Raw genomic sequence first — 18,852 nt, forward strand, 5'->3', positions numbered from 1 at the left:
CAAATGGTCATCTTCTTAGCTTTATTTACATAGTATTGTAATAATAAATGAATATCATATTTTCAGTCTCAAAATTAAATGATTAATCGGACATATCAACCTAAAAGAAATCAGCCACGTCCGCATATATATCGGACAGTATAAACTTTTTAAAACTGAAACTTTCAAATATGTGCATGATTGTACATTTAAACCGTGTAGAGTAAGTTCCAGTTCAGATCAAAACTGAGGTTGGGGTCAATTCTCAACAGGATCAATTTTCAACGTGTCGAGGTCATCAGAGTTTAGCAAAATCTTTCTCATACCGTTGAAAAATGACCCCGGGTATAAATTTCACGATTTTGGTCTCAATTTTCAACTTTGAAAAATGACCCCGCGTCAATATTTAACGTTGAAAAATGACCCCCGGGTCAATTTTCAACCCGGGTCAATATTCTTCGTTACACCGGAAAGGCCCGAGAAGATACGATTGCTACAAAACAGTACCAATGTTTCTTGAAAATTTTCACCTCGAAATTGAAATTACAGTAGTTAAGGCACAGTCAATGAGCTATGCCATGCCTCTAGCTTCACAGTTCTAAATTGAGACCCCACTCCAGCACAATTCCAGTACACCACTGTGCCTTCCTATTTAATTAATCGATTCAGAAATATAAACCAATGTTTTAGAAATCTGCTTCTGTGTTTTATGATGGCTACAGCGCTAGCTCACCAATCTTTTTGAAAGATACTGTTGAATCATTTAAATTCGTCGGGGTCAATTTGCGTGGATTGTGGGATTTTTGCTTATTCGTGGGGATGTCATTTCGGATTTGTCGGTTTTTAGTATCAGTAAGATAACAAACTCTTTCAAAATTTGTTTTTCGTCGATGATGTAAATTCGCGGGGGGGGGGGGGGGGGGGTACCCACGAATACCACGAAAATTGAGCCACCACGAATTTTAATGATTCAACATGCAGTAAGCTTGTCTCCGACAACGACATGTTTTAACAAACACTTAGCGCCAATGACGGTGAAACAATTTGAATTATTATACTTTCATGTTAAATACTGAAATATGATTGGTTTAGACGCATTTGATAATTCGTTGTATTACCCTCAGTTACAAACACACTTGGCACCGGGTAGCACAACGCGTCGAACACACGTCATTTCTATATAAAAGCAGTACATTTTTTTCGAAAATTAAGACATTCAGTATAATAAAAAAAAATAGTGCCCGTTTCGGAAGGTAACAGCTGAAATTGACACCCCTCGAAAATCATTGTCAATTTCAACTGTTAACCTCCCAAACAGGCATTATTTATATAATCATATGTGGTGACAGTAAGCGCATCACTTGACCATCCATTTTCCAAGACTTGCTCTCTTTTACGTACAGTGTACATGTAAAAAATATCAAATTCTTTTTTATGGCTTGTAGATAATAGGTAGATATATGAAGTATTGCAGAAAAGGATAAATTCCGCGTCGATGTAAATTTTCTGCAGTGATGTCTACTTTCATGTTTATTTACATGTTTGGGAGTTTCTCCCTTATTTCATAAGAAACCAAACTGCAAGCAATTAACGGAAACATACAGATTGAAACAAACATTGCCTGATGTTGGATGTTTGTTAGTGTGGTGTGACAGTCGTATTATAGCATTGTCATATAATTTGAAATGGACAATTTAAAAGAATCAAGGTGCATGTATATGGTTAGTTTAGGGTCAAGGGCAGTGTGTCAATGAGATCAAAGGTCAGTTTTTATATATAACTTTTAAATATTGTCTTTTTCTTAAAAAGGAAGTTCAGTGATGAATAAAAGTGTCAAATGATCGGCATCTCAAATCCATTTACTACAAAATAGGGATGTCTGCAATGACTTGCAAATATTATTTTCAATCGCCGTATGAGCTTATTTACCGAATATTCTTTTCTATAATACTTCTCACGCATACATGCAGAGCTCTTTATTCAAGTTGCACTGGCTTTAACAATGGTACAAGTTAATTCAAACAAAGTGAAACTGAAAAGTCCAAACAATTTTAATGTTCTTAATATAAAAAAAATAAAAACTATATCCCCTCCTGAGTCGATTTAGTTTTTGGTTCATTCGTGTGATAATTGCTGTTAAGGTGGGATTAAGGTACATAATAATTAAAATACTTTAACCGCTTTAGAAGTTTCAAATTTTACAATATTCAACCATAAAATAAGTTTCAACAATTTTTGGAAAGGTAAAAAATTTAAAATCCCCATCGGGATTCGAACTCATGTCTTTCAGTTTTCTAGTTAAACCTCTTGCACACTGCTCTACGCTGTTCGATGACAATGGAAGTGTCTCATAATTAAAAGTCTTACTCAGCTTATTTGGTAAAGACTGATTGGTCTGTATAAAACAACCTAATCTTGAACAGGCAAAGCAGTACAGGTGCAAGTCTGGCCTGCAAATAACCAAACCCGCTGATCTCGGTAATAATGCAAGAAAGCACTGTTATTCTTCAGTATTGCACTCAATCAGATTAAGAATATTGCCTCAGTTTTACGGAATAAATAAAATTCAATTGTTTTCGCTAAAGTTCATATTAGATCTCCAATAATTCGTGATGGGATGAAATAAGATCTATTATTGCAAGTATTATCCTTTTTTGGGTTGGGGAATGAAGACACGGGGTCAGATAAAAAACAAACCCTCTCATCACATATAGCGTATCTATACTTTATTTACATAATACAGCTTTCATCTTGTAGCGGTTATTCTGGTGGTTGCACGGTGCATTACATGGACGATATCGACTGGATATCGAATACACATACAACACATGTTAACTTGTTTTTACAGCATGATTGAAAGTTTCTTTCGATTTCAAATAGACTTCATGTTAAGGGCAAATAAATTGACTGTCAAATATTCTCTGCATTTATAAACTATGTACATGTATATCTATTTTACGATGTTGGAAAAAGAGGGAGATAACTAGAATTTTACTGAATTCATTCTCATTCAAACTTGCACAGTCATAGCCTTTCAGCTTTACATGTAAACCAACAAACATGACTATCTTGCTTTTACAACCACAAAAAATACATCATAGAACAGCATCATGTAAATTAAAACATTTACATCTTCTATGCATATAATAACTTCATTAATCATCAATTCATAAAATTATAACAAAATGTTACAACTTAGGCAACAAAATTGGTGTTTAGTGTTACAGACACCATCACATCAGGTCAAATGCTGGCTCTCATATTCATTAATTTTTTTTTTTTTTTACAAAAAAATGAGGATAAGTGTTTATGAAAATGAAAAATGAATTGTTCTCCTTTTTAATTCAAAATGCCAGCCTGCCACATTTTATTTCGAAACTTTTGGCCTGAAAAACTTAGGCAATTGTTTTGGACTAATCAAAAACTAAAATATTGAATCATGATTAATTGATGTATGAATTACTGGTATGCATCTTCCAGCCGGCATCAACTGTCATAATATTATATAAATAGTGCCTGTTTGGGAGGATAACAGTTGAAATTGACACCCCAAGAAAACCATTGTCAACCGACGCGAAGCGGAGGTTGACAATGGTTTTCGAGGGGTGTCAATTTCAACTGTTATCCTCCCAAACAGGCACTATTTATTTTGTTATACTGAATGTCTATTTTAAAATTTTAAAGAAAATTTTACTGCTTTTATATAGGAATAACGTGAATTCTACAGCGAACCGTACGCGCATAATTTTCGCGCATGTAACATTTTTTAATGTTACCCGTTGCCAAGTGCGTTGCTAACGCTGAGGGTAATAGTAAATATTATTAACTGCGTCTTAACCAATCAGATTTCAGTATTTAACATGAAAGTATAACAAAATTATATAATACATGATTATATGTACATGTATAAAATCAAAATGATTAGATCAGCTAGTTACAAAAAATATTCACTCCATCATAAACAAATACTAAGTTCAATCACACGTATACTGGGTGTATCAAATTATCGATACTAAAGATAGAATAACACAAACCAATCTCATAAAGCATTTGGTGTACAGTTTTGCAATTTTAAGGATTGCACAGAATTGATATAAGAGAAGTAAAACTGCATGAAATAAATAAGATACCATTACTTGATTAAACTATTGTAATGCAGTTGAACTGATGATAAAAATGAATTCATCTATCCAACAAGAATTTAACAGTACACCGATTCAAAAATTGCACAAGATTGAAATGAAAGGACACAAACAACACACTTCTTCACACAAACTTAGCACTGTTTGTCACTCTTTGGATTAAAAATCACAATAATGTTCATGAATACTGCACTTAAAATGTAATTCTGTTTTTAAAAATTAACAAACTGGATATTTCTATCTTTAAAATACACTAACAAAACATTTAAATCCCATGCATCACAGTTGTTTGTATGAATGCTTGTTTGTATCATTAACTGAATGATCTCCCCTTGATTTCCTGTATGTGTTGCCTGAGATATTTAGAGTAATCCATCAACACACCGGTCAGGCCCTGGTCTATAACAGCCTGGGGTATCCAGCCCTGTACATAGGACACACAGATACATGATCAGACTGAGCTTTATAAATCACACAAAAACACATTTTTTTTACACCTGTAAATTCTATCCTTTGTAAACTAAATTAAAAGCAATTAAAAATTGTTTTTGCAACTCATATAACTTTCAACATTATCAAACAATAACATGGCTGAATAAAGTTATTATTTAAGATCAATGGATAATTGTGGTTATTAGTCTCACCTTTAAATTAGTATTAAGGAACCACTGTAGTTTACATCTGTTAGGCTGTCCAGTGACCCGATTAAACACCAGTCCACAGGGACCACTTTCACCCCTAAACATAAGGGAAATATTTTAGCATGGTAAATAAAATTCCAAAATCTTTACCTGGAATCTTATGTTTTGTTTTTAATTTGTTTTCTTAAACTGAAAATTGCTAGACATGTATTTTAAATGTTCACAATCCATACCTGACATATTTTTTCTGTGGAGGCATGTCAGGAAATGTGGCCTTGTTCACAGCAATAAAAAAGGTCTGGTCCCGCTCCCCCCAGTGACGAAGGTTTATGAAGTCTCTGGCGGACACCAGGCCCCCTGCTGCCTCTGCAGCTATATTGTATGAAATATCTGTCTTCTCATCAACAACCAGTAAAGTCTGCATTGACATAAAACAAAAATAATGTGTTAGTAAATAAACTAACATCTAAGCATTTAGCTAGAATTTGCATTTTCCCTGTTTTAATATAAGGCACAGAATAATTATGAAAATCCTTTCAATTTAACTACAAATTTTCCTAGAAGAATTATTTTGAGTGTGTTAACTTGTTTGAAAATTCAAAAGTCAGGTTGAGGGATGTTTTATTCTGTCTACTGAATACAAGAGCTGTATGCCCAGTAAATGTCAATTCTAGATTTGAGAGATGACTGTGAACATTTGTGTGCTTGGTTCAGATCCATACTTTTGACTCCAGCAGGGTTGGATTCCAGCTGGGCGAGTCGTTCACATTATCAATGGTGTCCTTCCAAAGCTCATGTGGACTTATATCCAATGTACACTGTGAAAAAAAATCAAATGATTGATACATCTCTTCTTTTTTTAATTAATGGACTTAATGTGTATTTGTCATACTTCTACTGTCATCTTAAAGGCATTCTTTTTCAAGAAGAGTTACCTCCAGTTTAAAAATCTTCCTCTTGAGTTTTTTGATGTATGCGCTTTGGACCATGTCTCCTTGACTCTCCCTCTCCGTGATCCAGCCCCCCTCCCGGACCAGTTCAAACAGCATATCCATCGTCTCATTGGCTATCTTCAGGTACTCATGGTCCTAAAATAGCATGACAACAGAATGAAAATATCTCATTTTAAGCATTTAACATTTTGTTAAAAATACATTTGATATTGGACAAAAATTACATTTCTCTGTATTTCCCATTGAATAAAATACAATTATATCAGAGAAGAATAATATTCCCCTGCATTGCCCTATTCTGTTCTTAAAATTATACAAATTGTTGTACTTAATATTTTACTCTGTTCAGGAAGCAAAGGAGCTCAACAAATTACCATTACATGTAAATACAACATTAAATTGTTGTAATGATCCTTCTAATCATATTAAGCATTGTTTATAAAAGACGGCCCCTATAAATTAATATTTAATTTGACTTTTTTTTGTCTGTATGCAAAACTCCTCTTTTCCAGCAGTTAAATAAAATCTAAAAATAGTCATGACCATCAGGCCCTTTTAATTCAATAATAGACAAGTTCAGAATGTGCTTTAATGATGATGTATATTTTTGTACTTGTACCTGGTATGTTTAAATCTGGGTGCATTAAAAGTCTCATTTCGCTCAGTCAAATATGACCAATACACATTCGATACAAACATTTTCTAACACTAGTCCACAATCAATCCATTCTGATGAATAAAGTAACAGCTGTTGCTAATGTGTATTTTGCTGAGTCAGCGTATCTCTCTGAACGAGTAATGGGGTCAAATCAGAACCAAAATATGATGTAAATCAATTCTGAAATGTATGTCTTACTGGGATCTTCATTTCTGATGACAATGCAATAAAATTGAGTGACTGGCTTCAGACTTAGTAATTCAGATTCAAAAGAAACATTGCTTTATGGTATGAGCGGGGGAAGTGCTGAGGTGTTATAAACAGTTAATGACCACTGAAGTAGTTCAGGAGCAGTGACAGGCTGACTGTGCTGTACAGTTCCATGTGCAGTTTGGGTCGATTGTTTACAAACTGATGCAGGGAATAAGTTGCTGGGTGGCTTGGAGGGTGGGGCTGGTAGAGAACCATTGAGCTATCTACCTGACTGCCCAGCAAACTGTTTACGGAGGATTGACTTGCCTTTCGGCTGTGAGATCGACTGGGCGGGAGACTGCGATAACGATCCTCACCCTCATCATCGGAACCTGCAAAATATTACCTTTAACATTGAATTACATGTATTTGTCATGTTTTTAAAAGCAATTATTGTTTTTTATTCCTTTTTGCTGAATAGATTAATGTCATCCCTAAATAAATAAAGTTAGAGCAAAGTAATCTAAATTAGTTTCTTTTGAATCAGAAAGTAATTTTAATGTTCAAAATTCAAACATCAGATCCAGTAAACAAAGTCTGGATTCTTATTCAAATCAAAAATTGAAGAAAGTTTCTAAAAGTCTTAACCAAATAAATCAAAGCAGTGATTTATATAACTGATTGTACAAATAATCTATACAGCACAGAATAGGGCTATTGGTTTCAAATGAAAATATTTGGACATTTTGTCATTACTAGCTGAATTAACAAGGTCATGTTACACTCTGAAATTCAGGCTGTGCTTTAGTAATTCATAGAAATCCTTCACCACACTATGCATGTAACACCATCATGGATAGGACTGCAGCTATGATTGTACTTGTATGTATCAATAATTCATATATATTGTCTTTCTCTGCCAGTAATTAAGTATATTGGTTGGCAATGTGAAGAAACCTCAAACATTTGGGTCACTATAAAAAGACCATAAATATGAAATAATCCGGGGGGGGGGGGGGGGTAAGGAGTTTAACAGTGTTACACAAGCAAAGTTGTATAGATATCTTTAGATGCAATCTTCACAAAATCAAATGTGTTAAATGTCTAGAAGATATTTAATTTGCAAATGTATACTGTTTTCCAGTTAATGAAAATAATAAGCAATGCTTGGCAACCTCGTTCAAATCTAAACAAGTCATTTGATTCGTAAACTTGATCTAGAATAAACAAAACCTTAATAGGAGAGCAAAATAAACATTATACTGAAGGCTATTACTTCAGTAAAAATCTTGACACTTTGCGAATTCTTTAAAGTTTCCTAATCAGATATTATAACTAAATTCATATTAGTACAAAGGCAACTTTGATTTTTCACTTTCAAATCATAATTTTATACGTCAGATCAAACGATGAACTCCGCGGATGGTTCTTATTTTACCTGCATGCTCTAACCATGATAGCCTCTGTTTGATCCGACCGACAAAGGACAGATGAGCGACTTTACTCCGGGCACTTTTCGCCGACATTCCTGATAAACTTTTTAACTTTTTATAATAATATTCGGAACGTAAACTATTCACTCAAAACTCAGTGTCTGCGCTGTCGTGGGTAAAGTTGATGAGATTCCGTCACTCGATCGAACACACACCACGTCGTACGATATCGTTTTCAGTCATTTAAACCTCGACATCCCAAATTCACGGTCTACGACCATCGTGAGCGAAAGATTATTAAAAGAAAACTCAAAACCCGTGAACGGAGGCGGCTATTGATTATCGATCTCCAGTCACGCTTCACTGACGTTACTGATTACAAAATAGAGAATTGTCAACAATACAACTAAATGCGACAATCTTATTTTTTATTTATACTGTATAGATTATAAATCTTTCTGCTATTATTCGGAGTATAAAACCCGTAAAGTCGTGTAATTTAACGTGTGTTCATTTTGCGCAATACAAGTCCATTTTCGTATTCTGGAATAATTTGTTTTATTTGTAAACGTTCAACGGAAATCCGATCAAAAACAGATGCACGGCAAAATTATAGAAGATCTGCCCGGTTTGACATTGCTGGTTTTAATTCAAGGACTAGTATCAGTTTTCAACCTGCCTCAGCCTTTTATAATGTAAAACGCACCACACATACCCATATCAAATAAAGGAATGGAATATCAAATATAATCATACAAGATTGTGGAATATAATTCTTGCATATCAAATAAAAGAAAAGTTGCATTTGTGAGGTTAAAAAAAAAAGAACTGCAGATATGTGTATCAATGTTATCTATTTAGAATTTGACTCAACATGATGGATATACTTGTCCTTCGTAATCTGGTTTACGTCAAGAAATATTGTATAACGGATTATTACACATTCTTTACACATGTATATGGAACACATACACACACGAACACTCTGTCTTGTTTAACACGGAAACTGTATCTAGACTTAAAAGTAAAACTAAACCAATGGGATTTATTTGTTATTGACTTTTTAATATTTTGGTTCTCTAAAAGCAATATTTGTAATGGAATTGTGAAATTTTAAATGGAGGCATTATAACTTTATAAATTCGAACTACGTCGCAATAAACCACCCATAAATTATGAATATTAAAGGATATTCGGCAATTTAATCGAAATATATAATTAGATGTACAACTACTTGTACATGAATGTAAAGCTATTGCAAAACTTTCTCTCTTGCAGTTTTCTTTCCGGTTAACTTCACTCATTTGAAAGTATCTTTCGATTCGCTTTGATCATTTGTTGATTTCCTATATTCAGGTCAGATCGAATTAATGTTTGTTCAATCAAAACAAAAAACTTAACCCACTCGGAGAAAAACAGACGATAGTCTCCATAGGTACCAGTGAATGGCCCCTGTTTTGAAACACTAATGTACATTGTATATCTACTATCGTTGTACTGAGTATGCTGGTAGAATTCATAACCGTGTTTCTGTACGTATTTGTAAGTCTACACGGATCCATCCTAGCTATTGACCCCTATACCTCTGACACAGCTATTTAATTATAGAATAGAATTGTCTGGTAATGGACATGTTACAGTCTGAAGACAGGTAAATACGAGGGAATTCTCCTTACAAGATATAACACAACACACACCCCCCCCCCCCCCCCCCCCCACCACTCATGATCCTGCTGCATGATACATGTAAATTGGTTCAATAAGAGTTTGTTCAAAATCATATCCCAGACTGATTTCCGTATTTTGACTAGACTAATACAGAAAGGTTATACATGTAATAAACATATTTATTATTATTTATTAAATATTTTTAATTAAGTGCCTAGTTTATTAATATTAAGATAAGCTTGCTCTTAAATCGTATAAAATACATAATACTTCTAAAGAATCGCGTTCGTCCGTTCCTGTTAATGCTTTGCGTGCAAGTCCCTAGAATCTCTACTATAAGTATCTCCATACAGTGAACAAGTATGGACACATATCCAAGATAAATCCGGCAGTGCAGACATTGAAGACATTGATTGTATATTACAATGTAATACATAATAACTCTCCATAAAACAGTTTAAGTACCCCTAATCCATTAAACAGTTTCTAATGACGTAACAGGTTTACCAAGAAGACGAGTTACATCATTCCTTTTACAGTGACCAGACGAATTAATTAATTTAATGGCTCTTTGAAATAAGTACCCATGTTCTTCCTTGATTACATTCAGTTTTTACCATGTTTACATTATAAAATAACATCGAATAAACAATTCGGCTGACGCCACTCCTTCATTCATTCACGTCGATCTATCACTGAACAACACTTTTTCATCTTGTCTCTAAATCTTGTCCCTCTTCCTGCTTTTAATTTGATTTTTTAAATGATCAAACGATTTAGTGTTTTGACCTGTGACAATTTCTGACTTTTTATACAGGTATGTTCATCAACATAAATACTCGGATGTGAACAGGCAGAAGTCAAAAATAATGTCTCCAGGCACTTTCTTAAGAAGTGTTGATGTTTATAAGCATGTATAATTATATACTCTATTTTGAAGGAATTTCCAAACATGTGAAAATTGTGTCTAATGTAGTAAATAATAAATTTTTTAAAACAATTCTCTTAATGTCAGTTTTCTAAATATAGTAATATGCAGTGTAAAGATGTGCACACATCTTTGATATGGAATAAAGTGTAGAAGAAAATACTGGACCCAGGTGATGTTTATAAAGTTGGTGTAACTGAAAGAAAAATTTCCTGAAATGTACAAAGACTGTGGGAATGCACAGTACTACTACTGTTATAAGGAGGCTGTTAAGGGCACTACAAACCTGCAGGCGAGTAGTATCGGTCTTTGTCGTCGTCATGGACGACACGATTCCCTCCTTCCTCAGCACGTCCCAATAAGCCTGACCTCTCATTAGCTTCACCGTGTGTACCTATAAAGAAAAACCAGCTGTATTGTGAAAAGGTCAGAGTCCAAAGAAAAATTATAAAGCTCTTTTGAATATTTTCCAAAAGCAAAGCACTTTAATTCATATCACTGTAAATAGCAATACTTATCTCAAAATTTATATATAACTACATGTATGTAAGTACTTGTAATAATGAAATTGACAATCATGGTCATGTGAGCACAATTATCATTTTGACATTGATCTCTGTTGTTACACTTGTTAAACTAACAACAACATCAAAGAGAGTACTATGTATTTCATCAAATCACAAGTTTTTGTGTACCTAGTACATGTACACAGAACTTATAATGTATTCAAAACCACAGATTGGTCACAGTATGTTACTTATTGAGTTTTGTCCACAGACACATGTATACATACTAGTATATTAGTAAATAAGTAAGACTTAAATTAGTTTTTCTTGCTGACTGTGTACTTTTAGCTTGATTAAGTTTTGCTCACTAGTCTCTATTTAAGAGTAGGAAGATAGATTTATATTCAGTATGAATGCAGTTTGTCGATTTGTCAAGGTACCCTAATAAATCTGTATTGCAAAGAAAGTAAAAGAAATTTATTTCCAGTATAATTATATAAAAGTAAATACATGTGTCAGTCCATTAGGTTTTTCCTCACAGTTGTTTCCATAGTTGTGTATACTACTAAACAATGAGATGTTTACACAAGTTAGTGCCTATATAGTTATCTATTTGGCTGTGTACCTTTAAGTGAATGAATTAATATTCAGAACACTCATCAGTGCAGATATAGTTGATATAAGTAACTTGTGTGTGTACCTCTAAGTAAAATCTTTTTCTCTGTTGGCAGGACCTTGAAGTCCAGAAACCAGGTCTCTATCCAGGTCAGGATAAACGAGGTCAGCAACAGAATGTAACTGAGCGGATTCTCCGCCTTCCCGTCATGGCTGAACTGTAACACAGTGACTCTATTATTCAGCAGGAAGCTCTCCAAGATTTTTTTCTCTACATAATGTTTATGACTTAAAAATTGTTGGGGAATATGTCTTTTTCTTTGAAATTTCTTTGTTTCTATTTTTTCTTCCTTAATCACAAACGCATGTAATAAAATGATTCACATTAACATTTACCAGTAATTATATGAAGTTTAAAATTTACAAGTCTTTTCAAATGATGTCCTGGTACTCCATTCATTGCCCCAACTGAATAACCTTTAATATGGAGGTTGTTTTAAAAGAATTTATTTTTTACTTCCTCCTTCTTGGAACAATAGCTCATTTAATACAAGGAATTTGCTTCTCAATGAAAGGGTGTATTTCAAACTTATAATGCACTATGAAACATGGCACATCAAACAAAATCTAATGATGCAATTCATCTTGCAATGCCGGTATTAACTTACCTCAAATAAAAATACTTTTGTAATCAAGAATATACAAGTTAAAGATGTGGATATCTGTAAATAGAAATATTTGAACAATTATTAGGCATGACCCTCACATTACAGTGATAACATATGATTCAAAAGATAAGTAATGAAATATAGGTCAGGAATTATCAATGACCTGATAAGTAAATATGCTAGATAGTTTAAGCCTTCATCTCATTTACACAGTAAATCTTACATTTTCAATGTCATTGAGTACTACTCAGAGTACTCAGAATTGAGGGCGAAAGGTACTGAGAGATAGAGGTTGAGAGCAAGAATAAGTGGATTTTACCATAATTGAAATGATGGGTGACAGAGAGGCAATATTCTAGTTTTACATACTTTTATTCATTATATATGTATAAGTATGAGGGACAGTCCTCACACACACAAACACACAATAGTCTGGGATGATATTTACATGTAACACTTACAGCAATTAGCCACCAGTGATTGAGGCGGAACAAAGCATAGCCCAGCTCTATCAGGATAAATCGAAGTGCTGCCACCATCTACAATTCAGTAAACCGTCCAATCAAAAAGCATGCAACAAAACATTGGTTTGTAGTCTAGATGAGATACACATGTATTTTTATGCTTCTCTAAATGTGGTGAAAAGGTAATAACTATAGAACATGTTATAGTATTATATATTAATATCACATATTTTCATTTAAAAGTATGCTTCCTTATATGAACTTATCAAAGAGCGAAAATGTTCAATTCTGTGTGAACTTTTTAAATGATGTCACAATGATTATCGCTGAGCTTATTGCTTGACGGTTGTTTATTTTTACAATTCTGAACAGTTTGACTCTTTCAATCGTAAATTTAAATAATAAGCAGCAATATTAAAAAGTTCACCGAGATATGAACTTGATTGGTACATGACCAAATCTTCTGAGAAGCCCTTCAGGCTTCACAGGATTTGATCATGTGACCAACTAAGTTCATATCCCGATGAACTGTTGAACTTGCTGATTATTTCTTAATTGAAAATTATGAGATTTTATTTATGAGGAAGTTTACATTGAAGAGATACAATAATAAATACAATGTATGCATGGATCTAACCAAATTAATGATTTACAGAGTGTATCATGCATGTAATACAATACACAAATAAAAATAAATGTATAGTATTTGCACTATTTATCTTCATATAATTTAATCACCATAATCTAATCTACATGTATGATTATATTTGACTTTTAGACAGCTGCTGTAATAACTTACCACTGTATCAAACAAAGAGGTTTGAAATTGATAATTTGCAACTTGTTGTTCAAAGGCCTCCCAAACAGTCTCTGAGCCAGTCAGCTGAAACAAACATAAACAACAAACATTTTCATTAAAATTCATGTTTTTTCATTTCATCCCCAAAACTTCTTTATCCATTTAAAGTTATTAAGTAAAATATAAAGAACAGTGCACTTACTGATAAGTATAATTTGACCTTCACCTGCTTATAACCTTGACTCTCACCTGAGTATAAATAACCCACAGTATAAAACAGAAACAAAGATCAAACAATGCTATCAGACAAAACGTCCTGCGAACAGATGAAACGGTGGAGCATGGTGAGTAACGATGAGTTGAGATTCTTTCTGGTCCGTAGACATATGTATAACTTTCATTTTCCATTCTGAAAAAACCAACATGATCATTAATGGTCAAATTTATCAGATTTGACAAGTGATTATACATTAACATTATACACTTTTCAACAACTGTACCGGTATATAAAGTTTTCTAGTACATGTGTAACATATTTTGAGTTTTATAAGCTCTGGAGGGAAAAATATTCCCTGAATAACATTTTTTATGATTAATTTCATGTCAATGATCATTGATGATTCCATATCATTATCAAATAAAATTTGAAACTGCTATCAAATGACTTAAGAATATTTAAGGTCATATTATAGCATTAAGTACATGTGATGGGCACTCTACAGTAAACACACGTGTATTACATTTGGCTATGTATTCTACATAGCAATAGTCTGAATAGAATGTAGCTTTCACTAAATCAAGTACCAGTATTATATATCACCTTATGTGTCATGCACATATATGGTGTGTATGAATACATAGATTCTTCAATGTTCTACATCAAATCCGCATTTTCAGTATGAAACCCTATGTAAACTTCTGATTTTTCTTATAAACTAACTTTTAAATTGACCACCCTTGTAAATAAGAGTGTTTAAAATTCAGATCCTATTTCCAAACCTTTTGAAGGAAGAAGGTAATGGAACTAATGTATTTTCTTGCCTCATCACTTAAACCTTGGTATAAATTGCATATCAGATAAAATACAATGTAGCTTTTAAAGTTTTTACACACCGTTTATCATAATTATTAAATGAATATGTACATCCATGTATTACAATTTACAAGTAAGTTGTGATAAAATACATGGAAATGGAAAGTAACAATAAGTAATTTTCATACCTGAATTCACAAAAGAATAGCTATACGGAGAAAATAAGGGTATCTGGTTTGCATACCTAGGCTACTAAGGATAGATACAATGGTTTCACTGATATTCATGGGCATCATTTTTGTAGATTTAGTGAAAATATAACTTTCAAGGATGCATAATTGCTAGCTAAAACTCCTATTAATACAATAATATAACAAACTGCACTTTAATGACAAATAAATTTTGTAGACGAATTCAACAACAAAATCCATGAAAAACTGGAATTCAACATATACCCTGTAATTATGAAGCCATGATATATGGAGAATAGGTGTAACTTATTCTCGTACCTGGGCTCGACAGCTTGGTTGTGGATGCTGCCGTACAGAGCAGTCCCGGCCTGCCTGGCTTTGTCCTGTCTTGAGCTACTCACATCTCTCATGTCACTGGTACTCTGTGTATTGATGTCAGAATCAAAAATTCACGTACATGTATATATCCTTGCAATAAATATTATAAAAAACTTTAGAATTCATGATAGATTTTTTAGAGGGATGGAAGATAGACATGGCAAACACAATACATTACGATTCAAACCAATCTATGTCCTGGCTGGCTGACAATGCACATGGTACATAGAAGGGAATAGAATCCCAACAAGGTCTCAACCATTTATTATAATACAGATCTAGTGTACTGCACTGTGGTTAGAACTTAAATTTACCTACTCTACTTAGAAAGCTATCTGAAGCTGGCGACGGAATTGATCTGACCATCAGACCCCCCCCCCCCCCCCCCATCCCCAACCTTTTAAATGATCTACACCAAGATCACCATCCTTTGTTCTTTCTCCTGGCAGGAGACATTTTTCAAAATATTACTTACACTGGCTTTGTTAATGTAATAGTCGACTACATATCAAAATACCGAATCTAAGGTCTATTGAAAACTTTTTCTTCTGTGTCCTTATCTTTTTTCAAACAATTTAATTTTTCCTTGCCTTTCATAACATTTTTAACATACTTTAAAAGCTTAAGCATACTTCCTTTTAACGCTAACAGAACTTTGCATTTGCTGGTTTTCGTTTTCTCATCATCTCTCTTTTATATTGTGATGAAACATGTTTTTCTTCTTACCTTTTAACTTTATAAAGTTGTGTAACATTGCACATTGACGACTTGAGTCACCTACCGCATTTATTGACATGATTGGCATGATCTCTGGGCTCAGATGTCAGTCCAAAGATTATGTTTACATCGCGCCATCTTGGACAAAAAATATCATGTGATTTTGTCGGAATTAGTCAACCGTACTTCAGACATTTCGTAGTCAAAACAATGTCTCTTTTTCAAATTATTTCTCAACAAAAAAATATAGGTCAACATGCAGCATAACCATGATATCCTACCTTTTTTTATTTATTAAACAATGAACTATACCCATGATAATCTATGCATATCAGAACGCTTTCATAATATAAATACCACAAATCAGAGGATAATATATTCCCTAAAATTAAATAATCTAAAGCACATTCTTTTCATACATTCTTTTTTAGCTTTGCAGCAAATTAGCATACGAGCATGTAATAATTAAGGTAATACAAAACAGATAGGTCAAGCTTTTCCTACCTATAGTTCATTTTTTTTCTGAAATTTTCAGTTATATTTTGTTCTTTGGCATATGATACCTGTTTTTATTTAAAATATGAAAGAAATCTGACCTCACAATTCTCCCCCACCCCCTCAAACCTATTTTTTCAATCTTCATGTATACGTGTACCGTACTTTCAGTTGAGTGTAAAATGAAATGGTCATTGTTATATAAACTTCACTGGCGTCGGAAGCAAATTGAAAGTGGGGGGGGGGGGGGCTAGACTGATCCTCAGAAATATTGAGGAAAAAGTAATTCCCGAAATCTTGAAAATCCTAATCCGTGGGGGGGGGGGGGGGGGGGGGATACCTATACTTTTTTTCCAAAATCACGAAATTCCTAAGCCCCCCCCCCCCCCCTAGCACCCCCGGTTCCGTCGCCTATGAACTTTGCACTGCCAATAACTATCTTTTTTATATATGTACATGTACATGTACTACACTACAAACGTTTGTGCTTCTATTTACACAAACGACCCTTAAAAATACACAAAACTATAGCCTACAACGTATTTAAATTGTTAACTTAAAGTAAATTCTGAATTGATACTATGTATGGTGGCATACTTTTTGAATAAAATTGAAAATACGATTGTCATGACTCAGTTGTTGAAATATATCAAAATAACGAAAATTTGACCGTGGGATTTAGATTAATTAAATAAGTTGCATGTCGAAATAAATTAAATAATTGGCATTTAGTACGCAAAGGCGTTATTATATATTTTTTGAAATTTTTTAATAATTCTTTTTGATTACAATTTTCTTGCATATCAACATATATAGTAAAATTATTTACTGGTGCATTGTGAATACCAATATCACACATGTAAAACAATAACACGAGCTTTGTTTACATAAAGAATCACTCTGTATCTTGCTTGTTTGTAACATACAGAATTTCAAACTCTGTATCTTGCTTGTAATTCAATATTTGTCTTACACGTTTATGAGGAAAATATATCATTAAAGTGTTTGCAATTTACAAAAAAAAAACAAAAAAACAGTCGATAATACAAATTAGTCCTGTGCATTTATATACATTTTCATTACTATTGTTGTAATTTTTTTTCTTGTAACCATTTAATTAAATTTAATTAGCACGTTACATTTCACGTTTCAATTATAATACTCACATGTTCACGCTTGTTTAAATATGTATATAGATTCTTGTAAGTGTTTTTAATTATTTCATATTTGTTGTATAATTAATTACGTGTTTGATTTTGTTCCATATACTCTCTGAAAAGAGAAATGAAATCAGTATTGAATAATGCATGTTAACGTTTACATGATTTGTAGGAAAAAAAACTTTAAATGTTGTAATACTGTGCATATCTAGAATAAGAATTAAGCTAGCGCTGAATAAGAAAATTATGTAAATACAATTAAGTATTCTATACTTAAATCTTCCGCAATTCTGTATGTATTCGTGAATAATTCAAAATGATTATCACTCTGATCTGTTTTCACTTTATATTTCATTAATTGAAAACTTACATAACTTCATTTTCAAATGTTTTTGTAAGATTTCGAAGAAATATATAACTTTGGTTCAACTGAGAGATTGTAAAAATTGTCCACATGCAGTTTAGAAAATATTAAACGAACCAAATTTTAACGAACAGAAATAATACTCATAGCCATATATACAATGAGTATGTATCACATTGTTTTGGTCTTCAAATTTCTTGTCGAACGTGAAATAAAAGTTTTAAAGAACATAGGGGGCCTAATGTTTTTAAAGAAAATACCTTATAAACCTAAAAAAATAGAATAAAATAAAATCTGTACTCGTGACAGAAACACATGATTTGGTTGGCTGTACTAGCTTGTCATACTTTCATTATTTAAACCAATCCCGATTTTCCTAAATTATTTTGCATTGGTATAGAAATCACGCAACATTCATGAGGTTTACAGAACCCGTATACTGTAAACTAACTTTCATTCGCGTACACTGAGGACATTTTCGCGAGGTTCGCAAGGGCATCGTCGTCGCGAATATTTCACGCCGCTAACCAATCGTTGTCGTATGGTTGTTATAACAAAACGGCTCTTGATAACGCTTTGACGCGAACATTATTCGTCGCGAACCTGCATGTTTATCGGAAGTAAATCGTGAAATAAAGTCATCGCGAATAGAAGCTGTTTACAGTATTCTTTACTGACTCAAACAACCATGTGGCTTATAGGTACTCGTGCACTAGATGCAAGGTGCAAGCAAATATCGGGAGTTTTATAAGTTGAATTATAATATATTTAAAATTATTATCTTTCAAATTGTGTCATATCTTATAAACTAAGTCACCGAAAAAGTGAGGACAGCATAAATAGCATTAAATTTCCCCTACATGACTAT

The 18,852-nt window shown here is 33.1% G+C and overlaps 1 protein-coding gene across 3 annotated transcripts; it reads right to left on the bottom strand.

The window, feature by feature from the left end:
* Positions 1 to 2,683: 2,683 nt before the first annotated feature.
* LOC128190355 (steroidogenic acute regulatory protein-like) lies at positions 2,684 to 16,134 on the bottom strand. Of its 3 annotated transcripts, none has more exons than XM_052862397.1 (14): positions 16,030 to 16,134; positions 15,189 to 15,292; positions 13,896 to 14,055; positions 13,647 to 13,730; positions 12,845 to 12,922; positions 12,384 to 12,437; positions 11,801 to 11,933; positions 10,881 to 10,988; positions 6,893 to 6,957; positions 5,698 to 5,850; positions 5,485 to 5,580; positions 4,996 to 5,180; positions 4,766 to 4,859; positions 2,684 to 4,545 (listed from the first exon to the last, which is right to left on the bottom strand). In XM_052862397.1, exons 1-14 carry the CDS (start codon positions 16,051 to 16,053, stop codon positions 4,435 to 4,437), a joined length of 1,449 nt encoding a protein of 482 aa, XP_052718357.1. In that variant the 5' UTR covers positions 16,054 to 16,134; the 3' UTR covers positions 2,684 to 4,434. The 3 variants fall into 3 exon arrangements, with proteins under 3 accessions (XP_052718357.1, XP_052718341.1, XP_052718348.1); XM_052862381.1 differs by having other exon boundaries at positions 6,854 to 6,957; XM_052862388.1 differs by having other exon boundaries at positions 6,854 to 6,957; positions 15,975 to 16,115.
* Positions 16,135 to 18,852: the final 2,718 nt, after the last annotated feature.

The sequence above is a fragment of the Crassostrea angulata genome, chromosome 1 (genome assembly GCF_025612915.1).
Source record: "Crassostrea angulata isolate pt1a10 chromosome 1, ASM2561291v2, whole genome shotgun sequence".
Taxonomy (NCBI): domain Eukaryota; kingdom Metazoa; phylum Mollusca; class Bivalvia; order Ostreida; family Ostreidae; genus Magallana; species Magallana angulata.